The following is a 10,574-nucleotide window of genomic DNA, read 5'->3' on the forward strand; positions in this document are numbered from 1 at the left end:
AAGGCAAACGGGGGCCTGACGGGACGGGTGGTACTCACAGGGAGAGACAGGTGGGGGGGCCGAGCACCTGTGGTACTAAGCAATAAGCGCAAATAGGCGCACGAGCAGCAGGAGAGGGGACACTTTTGGGTTGTTGGGGTGGCACCTGGTGCCAAGGCCTCCAAAGCACTCATCTGTCAGCCAACCCCCCCCAAGCCTGGAATCTGCTCAGAGACCACAATGACAGGCACAGTGTAAGACAGACAGACACTGATGAGGTGTCTCTCAGAGACACCCCACAATTACCCCTGTCCCCCAAAGCGAGCTCCCCCAGGTCCCCAACCAGCCTCCAGCACCCACAGGCCGATCCATCCACCCTCCCCTAGAGACATCCCTGAACTGAGCAGGCTGCCTTTTGTATGGCAGGGCCGTGGCCATGTGCTGCCCTGCTCCTTAAAGGCCCACGTGGCATCTGTTGCTCTTTGCACAACCAAATCAATATGGAGAACCCACCAGGGCGCAGCTGGGTCCCAAATAACTGGGTTCACTAAATATATGCAAATGGACATCCTGCTGTCTGCCTGGTTTCTGGAGGCTCCAAAACAAAAGAACACAGTGAGGGCCACTAGAAGGCTCGCCAACTATTTAAAGGGATACTGCCCAATTCTTATACACTCCAGTATGTACCCTCTCTTTTAAAGATGAATCTCCCTCAGTTCTTTCCTACCTCACTGGGAATATGCTGGCTCCTTTCCTGTTCCTCTGGAACTCACCACCTTCTTGGATCTTGTCTAAGCTAAATAATTTTGGGTCATCTGCATATGTTGCCACCACATTGCTCTCCCCTTTCCCATTTCATTAACAAACACCCTAACCAACACCAGTCCTAGTAGGAAACCTGGTGGCACTTTGATCATGATGGAGACTGACCCCTGCACTGAAACAGTCTAAGGGTCTGTTGCCCAATGGAGCATTTGCAACCAGGGCTCGGGGCTCCCCAAAGCCCTGACTCCAGGATCAGCTCAGCTCTTGCTAATTATGCTTGCTATTTTTCAGCGTGTATTCCACGGAAAATTTCCGGAAGGAAACAGAGCCATTTGCTGCTGCTCATCACAACAAACCATACAGGATGGAGGCAAAATTCCTCTGAAAGGAACTGCACGATACAGGAAACGCTCAAAGATCATATGGCCCCCACGTCAGGGAAGTGCCTTGCACAGCTCTTCCATTGTGGGTATTTTAAATCTACCCTGGAAGGTTTTTCCATAAAGTTGGCAGGGATTTGTGGACCCCCTGCTTTGCACTCTCTATATGCACAGCACCGCAGCCCCCAAAACCAGGAGCCTGGGATGGGGCTCCCTTGGGAACCCAGCAGTGTCATGCTGTAACCGACTGGCATGGTTGCTGAGATGCGCTCTCTCTCCCCATCTGCCCCTAGCTCCTGCTGTCCCAGGGACTAAGTGAATGGGACTGGGAAACAAAGATGGGGTCTCCCTCCCATTGTGGCACAGTCAGAATGAAACCTACAAAGATCTATTCTGCACAATGAAAGGAAATGCTTCCTCTGTCTCCTCATCCGCAGGGCTGACTGGGTAGGTCTCATCCTGCTTTGTCTGTGATTCCATGATCGCAGCAAATGCTTTCAGCTAGATTCCAGCTGGTGTCCAGGGCCTGCCGACACTCACCCACAGCGTCCTCCGGAGCGCTTGGATGGGCTGGTCAGCTCTGGGCTGGGTCCAAGTGCCTTGCATTTACTTGGCTTTGGAGCGGAGCCCGGAGCTGGAGCAGAGCCGGAGCACAGCTCCAAAGCCCTGCTTGGCATTCTACAAATAAAGATCATAACAACGCTCATCCTATAACGCAAGTGCAGCAGCCTCTGAGAACTAGCTACCAGTTCCTTCCCTGTGAGTGACTTCATGGCAGGGTGCCCGGTAACAGACCTAACAGCTTCGCCTTGGCATGCGATATCAAAAGAGAAACAAGGTTGCTGTCAGCAGAGGATAGGAGTCTCTCCTTCCGCCAATTCAGTTTGATCTTGCCTTGGCATGAGATGTAAACCCAAGGCGCTGAGCACTTAGGGTTCTTAAAAATCCCTCCCAACAAGACTCTCAGCGAAACTTAGAGGGTTTGCTCTGGCATTCTGGCCAGATTCCAATCCGGGTCGATGCATTCTGCCTCAGCTGGACCCCTGTCTACAGCCTTGGGCCCCCATGTTCAAGCAAGACGAATTCAGACTGGGGCAGGTGCTCCTGGGATGGTCAGGGGATTGGAGGCCTATGGTCTGAGAGAAGACTAAGAGCTTGGCTTGGTTCGCCTAGCAAAATGAAGGCCGAGCGGGGATCTGACCGTTCTCTCCAAATACATCCGGCCTGAACACCAGGAGTGTGAAGAGCCATTTAAGCTAAAGGGCAAAGCTGGCACAAGAACAACCGGGATAAACGGGCCATGAACAAGTTTCAGCAACCTATGCCCTAGGGTAGTGCCATAAACAGTGACTTGCACCACTGCCGGGCCGGCTCGCCATGGGGATTACGGCATGTCAGCACAACTAAAGCGGAAGGCTGGGATCTGGGAGGCTGGCTGGGAGCAGAAGCTCGGGGCTCCGGTGGCTTTGCCAGGTGGCAAGCCTGGAAAATGATTAGAAAGGGAAAGACGGGGCCTGGTGGGATGTGCCTGCTCTGATTCTCCTTCAGCTGCTCCGCGCTGGGGCATGAATTGGGCAGCTCCTTGGAGCCAGGCCTCCCCTTCCCCCGATATGCAGCGCTTGTCAGCCAGGTGCGCTGCTGGCCGGATAACGCCACTGCTCACACCCTTCCCTGCTTCACCTGCGGGGGTGGCATGAGCAGCCCCTGAGTCCGCCCTGCCAACATCCAGTGGCTAGGGGTAGGCAGAGGAGGTGCAAGGGGCAGGGGCAGGCCAGTGCACGGCCTCCAGGGGCCCAGGACCCGCTTTCCGGGTTGCAGCTGGAGAATCACAGGCCCAGTTTGGCGCACACGTTTAGCGCGGTGGTGAGGGGGGCACAATCAGGATAACCGGACGTGCAAATGGACTCGGAGACCCCTCAGGTGCAGGACTATTATCTGCTGCTGCATGGAAGCGTCTCACGAGACCTGTCTCCTCACTGCCCTTGGCTTTGGGGAGTCAGTTCCACAAGTGGGTGCAGGCCGACCAGCAGTCCGCCATTGCTGTTCGCACTGGTGCAAGGCTACTGTGCCAAGTGCAGGGCAATGGGGAAGGGGGGGGGGGCATTCACATTTAAGCTCATTTTGCATAGGTGCAGAAGGAGGGGCAGGGAGGGGATTACTTCTGAATTTCTGGGCTGGAATATACTGAGTCTGCCTGTATATAGGGCAGTGCTGTGGGCCCACATGGCCCTGTCTCCCCCCGGCACAGAGTTTTCTGGAGGCCCCGACTCGCACCATCCCAGACATTTTGCTTTGAAACCAGCCTCCAATCCGCTGCTCGAACAGCTGGCGGCCCGCGGTGCTAGATACACAAACCGGGCCACACAGCAGGCCGGGAACACGCTAGCCAGAGCTGGGGGTGCCCCTCCGATTCCAGGAGCCGGGGGGAGCCGCCAGGGCCTGTGTAATCAGAGTGCAATCCGGACGCGGGTTTGAGTAATTCGAGCCTGGGAGTGGCGCAATTCCACCCGGCGGAGGGCTGAGTGCGAGTGTGAACCTCCGCGTGTCGTCACGGCAGGGAAAGCGGAGGGGCGGGCCTGCGGCCGGGGCATGTTGCAATCCGGAGTGAGTTCAGCATCAGCCGCGCCGGGAGCAGGAGGGAGCCGGAGGGAAGGCGCCGGGAGAGGAGCGCGGCAGCGCGGCACGGGGGCGGGTGGGGGAAGCTAAGATTAGCTCTGGTTTACATCACCCGCCGGGATCTGGGACTCGGAGCCAGGGGGCCGGGCGATGTGAGCCTCCCCGGCGCAATCGGAGCGAGTCCCGCGAACAAAGCGCCCGCCGCAGCCGCACGGAGACTAGCCGCTGCCCATCGATCGCCCCCCGGCCGGGGCTCGGGGCAGGACCCCCGGAGCAGAGCAGCCCGGGACAATGGCGGATCGGGGCGTCTGAGACTCCGGGAGCAGGATCCTCCGGGATCGGCCTGCGGGGATCGCTCCCGACCGGCAGCCAGTCCCGAGCCTCTCCCCCGCCCGCCCCCCGAAGGTACGGCGCCCTGCTCCCCGGGGCGGGGGTCCCCCTCGGGGCGCGCTCCGGTTCCACTCGGCCGGGCTTTGCGGGGAGCCGCCCCGGGTGCCCCTGGCCTCGGGGCAGCGCGCACGGGGTAGGAGCGAGGGTGTGTTTGGCTGGCCTGGGCCGGGGGGGGGCGACTGCCCGGTGTTGGGGAGCAGGGGGGTGCCCGGCTCGGGGTGCCCAGTGTTATGGGTGTGTGTGCCTGGTGTTGCCGGGAAGGGGGGTGCCCGGTGTAGGGGGATATGTGTGTCCAGTGTTGTGTGGGGGGGTGCCCGGCGCTGCGGGGAGGGGGGGTGCCCGGCGCTGCGGGGAGGGGGGGTGCCCGGCCCCCCGTCGGCAGCCGTGGGGTAGCAGTGACTAAGCGGCAGCCGCAGCAGGACTGTGCAGCGCTGGCTGGGAGGGTGGAGAACGGCGCCAGGCTGCCCCCTTGAGCAGGCAAGGCCCGGTGCAGGCTGCCGGGCTCGCCTGGCTGCTGGGGGGGGCTCACAGCTGGATGGGGGGGGCTTTCTTCAGGCTCACCCCCCACCATCAGCAGACACACACCACCATTGTTGTACTGTGAGACACACACAGGCTCGCTATCATGACACTGACATGCACTCACCACCGTTATCACATGGAGACACACACATGCACCCAGCCCCCTTATTGCCCTATTAAACACACACACTCATCCTGATTACACAGAGAGAGACATTGTCATGACTCTGACACACACACACACTCACCCGTCATTGTTACACTATGACACATGCACTCACTATTGTTACACTAGGGGAGAGACAAACCCATGCTATCATGACACACACTCACCATTATTACACTGTGAGACCGTATCATTACATCATCAGCCGTGAATGTACGCACACATCCTCCTCAGACACGTACCCGCTGGTGCTGGCTGGCTGGGGCCGTTACTGCTTTGGACAGGACGTCAGTGGGTGGCAAGTTTTCGACAGAAATACTTCTCCCTCGGCTTTGGGTGAACTCAGGCTTAACTTAGGGCTTTCTTCCATTCACTGTAGTAATTACAGTTAATCAGAGCCAGCTGTTCTGAATGCCTAGGCCTTCCTTGGGAGCAGGGAGGCACAAATGTCCTTCTCGGGGAGTTGAAGCAGGTGCTTCTGGCCCGGGTTTGTGCAGACTGTCGTACTAATGCTGCATCTGATTCCAGCGGAATACTTAAGGCTGTGAAACTGGAAACCAAGGGCTAACTACAGCGCATGGCACGTAGGAGCCCCACCCGGTAGATGTCTGTATGGACCAGGAGCTGGGGCTGCTCTCCGCATGCTGGAGAACAAACCTGAGCTGCCAGAGCAGCTCTGTACGAAGCAGATGGAGGTGCCGACAGAGCAGGGGTTTCCTGGCTTGTCTTTCTTGAAGCGACTGGTGTCGCACTGCAGCTGCATCTTGATGCAGCCCTTCCGTCGTCTCGTTCTGCAGATGAGTCGAAACGTTCAGGTGATCCCTGTGGCGTCTCCACTCAGGAAGAAACGGCTGGACTTCGAGGATATCCCTGACTCAGAGGCCTCAAAGCCCAAGCGTCCCCGGTTGGGTCCAGTGTCAGGACTCACCCCATGCCTGCAGCCCCTTGCACAGCCACCTTGTACCGTGGACCAGGACTCCAGGGTCTTGCGGATTGGACCGTACATCCTTCTGGAGCCCAGGGAAGAGGGCCACTCTTACAGGGCTGTGCACACGCACACGGAGACGGAGTACAGCTGCAAGGTACAGCAGGGTTTCTGGTGCCAGTCTCTGCGAGGAAACGGAGCCCAGTGTTCCTGGAGATTGTGCCCTGGGGAAGTCTGTGAGATTCAGATGGTTTCTGGGGAAATGCCGTGGCACTTCATGCGCTGGTGGAGATGCCCGCTGTGGGGAGTCCCCTGGGGGCAGCTCTCTGGGGACACCTGTGCAGTGGTGTGCCAGGCTTTCTGGGGCCGCCTGTGCCAGCCCCTCTGGCACTGGTCTGTTCGACTGGTAAAGGGCAGGTGAGCCTCAGGGCCCGCATGGGCTCTGGCTGCAGAGAACAGCATTGGCAAGAGGTTTGTTTGGAAAGTTTCTCCATCCCCATCTGGGGTCCCCCTCAGGTTTATCAGCTCCCCCTTTCAGCCTGTTGGGCGTGGGAGAGAATTGGACTTCCACGAGTGGACAGGGGACGGACGGGCATGCGTCCTCTGATGCTGGGCAGGGAAGATATGAGACCCGAACAAGGGTAGTGGGTTCCTGGTCCATGCCTCCCCTCTCCTTGCTCCTCACATTCCTCCTAAGCAGTGCTGCCCCCTGGTGGCTACATTGTGAAATTTAGGAACCCTTTTCAGAGTAGCAGCCGTGTTAGTAGTCTGCATCCGACGAAGCGAGCTGTAGCTCGCGAAAGCTAATGCTCAAATAAATTGGTTAGTCTCTAAGGTGCCACAAGACCTCCTGTTCTTTTTAAGAACACTTGAACAGCATGGCACAGGAGAGTGAGGTATGGGCAGATCGGAGACCTCCTGCCCCCACTTAGACGGAGCCCTAGATCCCTTGTGGCAGCAGGACTGTAGACAGGAGGGAGCGATTGTCTTGAGGCCTGTGCACGGCCTGGCCCGCACCATCCCCTTGCCTTTCTTTCCGGGATGCTTTCCTCATGCCTAGTGTCGTTCCTCTTTTAGGTTTATCCGGCAAGGAGTTACCCAGAGACGATGGCCCCCTACGGGCACCTCTCGCCCCACCCCAACGTGGCCCAGGTTGCTGAGGTGATCCAAGGGGACCAGAATGTCTACATCTTCTTCCAGCCTGGCAGAGGTGACATGCACAGCCACGTCCGCTGCCGGAAGCGGCTACCCGAGAGAGAGGCCGCTGGGCTCTTCCAGCAGATGGCCGAAGCGGTCGCCCACTGCCATGACCATGGGGTCATCCTCCGAGACCTGAAACTCCGCAAGTTCCTCTTCGTGGACAGGGAGAGGTGAGGGCTGGCGTCCAGCTTAATTCTTCAGTATCAGGGGCCCCGCAGCGGGCTTGATTGGGAGCAGGACTCCTGGGTCCAATGCATGGGAGCCCAGTGCCATTTTCCTCGTCAATACGGTTGTTGTGCAGAGCCCAGCCAAAGCTCTGGAATGAGCTCTCCATGTGTGCGGCTGCAGCAGCCTTGCTGGGACGCCGGCTGTCTGACCCCAGGAAAGCCAGGGGAAGAGAGACAGCAGTTTATCAGTGCTAGTGGAGGGTGGGGTTCCTGAGCCCCACTTCCATTCGAAACCTGCTTCTTCAGCCAGGCTGAGCCCACGTACCCCCTGCACATTGCGGAAGCTCCTGGGGCCTTGTGTTTTGTGTCCACAGGGCCACTGATCACAGCGGCATGGCAGTGAGCTAACAGACCCCTAGGGTGTAGCTCAGGGTCATTCTGGCTTCAGCTTTCGTTCTGGGCCCTATTCCTTGCATAGCTCCACAGAGGTCTGCTTGTGCTGCAGGGAATTCAGACCTTTGCATCCTTGCAGAGTCGCCAGGGCTTAGCTCTAAAGCCTTCTCCGATTGCACCTCCCTCCAATCCCTCCCTGTCTTGGTCACTTAAGAAGTTAGTTCCCACCTAGTTCTCTGGGGCAGTACCATTGTCTCATGCTGAGAGCTGCTGTCTGGGAGTCCGGACTTCTGGGGTCTAGCTCTGTGGCCTACCTACCTAGCACAGTTGGATTGCAGCTGTTGATTTACTTGGGGCTTTCCCTCTTTCTCTGCAGGACAAAGCTGGTGCTGGAGAACCTGGAGGACGCCTGTCTTCTGAGCGGCCCAGATGACTCTCTGTCGGACAAGCATGGCTGCCCGGCATACGTGGGCCCGGAGATCCTCAGCTCCAAGAACTCTTACTCAGGGAAGGCGGCTGACGTGTGGAGCCTGGGTGTGGTGCTCTACACCATGCTGGTGGGGCGATACCCCTTCCAGGACACTGAGCCTGCCATGCTCTTCAGCAAGATCCGCCGGGGGGTCTTCTCCATCCCGGATGGCCTCTCCCCCAAGGCCAGGTGCCTTGTCCGATGCCTCCTGCGGAAGACCCCGTCTGAGAGACTGACGGCCCGTGAGATTTTGCTCCACCCCTGGCTAGCGAGCGGTGGTGCTGCCTCCGAGGACTCGTGCACAAACCCCTCTGGGGAGCAGGGGCTGGAGCAAGTTGTGCCAGACACCTGGAGTCAGGAGGAGGAGGAGGAGGAGGAGGAAGATCTGCACAGTTAAGCATTCAGAGGATCCCCAAGGATGCATTAGCGAAGGGGCCCTCCATGCCCCCAGGGAACCTTAGACTGTCGGATGCCCCAGGCGAGCTGGGGCTGGTGACTGTTTGTCTAAGGGGGGTTGCTGCTCAGATCCGGGTAATGCTGTGCCTTTGGCGGCCCCAGCAGGGCCCAGAGCCAAGACTTGCAAACCCAAGAGCCTCAGAGGGGGAGCTGCGGTTGTCCAGGCACGTGTCTGAATCCTGCAGAGCAGGAAAGTGCCTTAGCCTGACACGGCGATTCAGGGCAGACAGGACTAAATGGGAACAAGCTTCCAGCGTGCCCTGGTCTAGGGGGCTCCTGCTTCCAGCGTGCCCTGGTCTAGGGGGCTCCCACTTACTTGTGCCAAAGAACTTGTTCAGACTCTGATCACCAGCAGTGCCCTCCCAGAGGGATGGTGCGATTCCCATTCCCAGACATAGGGTTCCGGAGGCAGGGAGTGGCCAGGGAACTGAGGCAGGCCCTGGCGTCTCTGGGTTCTGCACCAGTCTTTGTGTCTGTGTAGGAGCAGGATGGGTGCAGAGGGGGCTGAGCTTTGATACCAGCTTCCTGAAGTGTGTGTGTGGGGGCCTTTCCCAGAGGGCAGCAGGACAGCAGGCATGGGAGGGCGTTTGAGGAGCTCCTTGTCTTGTGTCACCTGGGAACTGACCTTTGCAGCAGCCAGGGCCGTGGCTCCGTGGAGCTTGGAGGGTAGAGACGCTAATGGGCAGAGCAGAGAAGGGGCTGCCGTCTGGTGAGGTAGAGAGGGATGCCGCTGGGTGGGAGCGAGAACAAGATGGGGGTGGGGAGGGTTCCAAGGTCATGTCAGATCAGAGCCCAAGAGCTGGATGTAGCCTGTGGAGCCCTGTGGGGTGCCCACAGCCACCTCTCCTTCCCTGTGTAGCTGTAGCCCATGCAGACTACAAGTCCCAGCATGCAGTGCTCCCCCTGAAGCAGAGGGGCAGGGGGCACACTATGCTGGGGTGGGGCAGGGAGGGCGGCTACAGCCTGCCCCATTTGCCAGGCACAGCTCTTGGGCTCCTAGCAATGAGCAAATAAAGCCCCTGTCCAAGCAGTTCACTCCCCCCGGGGGGGGGGGGGCAGAGAGTGAGCCCCGGCAGGGTGGGGGTGCTATGAGGTCTTTGCACTATTGTGCCATGCAGCCTGCCCCCCCTCACCCCAGTCTTGTCCTGTGACTGCAACAGGCTGACTTTGCTCTGTAACCTCCCCACTGGGGACCCTGTCCTGGATCAACCCTGCCCTTTGCTCCACCCCAGGAGCCTGTGGCAGGTCAGTCCTGCCCCATCCCCTTGGGCCAGGGGGTGGGGGGCTGGCAGCAGCCCAGAACTCTGACCATACGTATCTCAGGGAGTTGTGAGGCAACTGGTTTCTGGGGAGCGGCCGGCGTGCGCAGAATAGACCTGCCTGCTCCACCCGGCTTAGCCCAGCCGGGCACCTGCCGCTCTCCCAGCACAGACCCGGGGCCTCGCCTCTCCCGGGGCTGTGCATTCGTAGCGTGCGTGTTATACCCCGACCATGTGTTGACACGACAGGGCCCAGGCCAAGACTCGTTTGTACACAGCACCATGTGTCTATTTTTCTGTCTTTTGACAAATAAAAGGTTTGTAACACTGGCTCCTTCCTGTGTGCTGCTTGGAATTTCTGTGCCCCTGGTGCAGCAGAGATGGCCTCTGGTTTGGCTTTGCAAAGGCTCCTGATTCCGTGTGAACCAGCCCATGCAGATCATGGGGATTTGGATAAAGTGTTCCTGGTCTGGCACCACCTCTAGGACTTGTATTTAGATTAAGTCATCTATGTGGCCAGGATCCGAATTAATTGTATCTGCTCAGAAAAAAACCCTGGCCATCATTGTGACCGGGTCAGTAAAAACATCTGCTCAACAAATGACAGGGGCCAAAAAAGCAAACAAGACGTTTGAATGTAAGTTGAAAGGGAGTGAGAATAATCCTGCAAATATTGTAATGTCATTGTCCAAATCCTCCTGTCCAGGGCTGGCCTGCGCCATTCGGGTCACCTCCCTGCCTCTCTGTATCTCACATACGGTGCGGGCACACGTCTAGCATCTAGCGAACGGCAGCAGGAACAATCTGAAAGCTTTCTAAGGGAGGAGAAATTAGGAGTGTCATTTGAGAGAGGAGTTGAATAAGAAAGGAAATATCCAATAACGTAC

The 10,574-nt window shown here is 58.3% G+C and overlaps 1 protein-coding gene across 3 annotated transcripts; it reads left to right on the forward strand.

Annotated features, from left to right (window-relative positions):
- Positions 1-3,698: 3,698 nt before the first annotated feature.
- TRIB3 (tribbles pseudokinase 3) lies at positions 3,699-10,017 on the forward strand. 3 transcript variants are annotated; one of them, XM_084646012.1, is made up of 4 exons: positions 3,699-3,728; positions 5,616-5,900; positions 6,821-7,113; positions 7,880-10,017. In XM_084646012.1, the coding sequence occupies exons 1-4, from the start codon at positions 3,714-3,716 to the stop codon at positions 8,367-8,369; spliced, it is 1,083 nt and encodes a 360-aa protein (XP_084502138.1). In that variant the 5' UTR covers positions 3,699-3,713; the 3' UTR covers positions 8,370-10,017. The 3 variants fall into 3 exon arrangements, with proteins under 3 accessions (XP_084502138.1, XP_084502139.1, XP_084502137.1); XM_084646013.1 differs by lacking the exon at positions 3,699-3,728 and adding an exon at positions 3,735-4,145; XM_084646011.1 differs by lacking the exon at positions 3,699-3,728 and having other exon boundaries at positions 4,556-5,900.
- The last annotated feature ends 557 nt before the right edge of the window (positions 10,018-10,574 follow it).

Source organism: Lepidochelys olivacea, assembly GCF_965140295.1.
Source record: "Lepidochelys olivacea isolate rLepOli2 genome assembly, chromosome: 13".
Lineage (NCBI taxonomy): Eukaryota > Metazoa > Chordata > Testudines > Cheloniidae > Lepidochelys > Lepidochelys olivacea.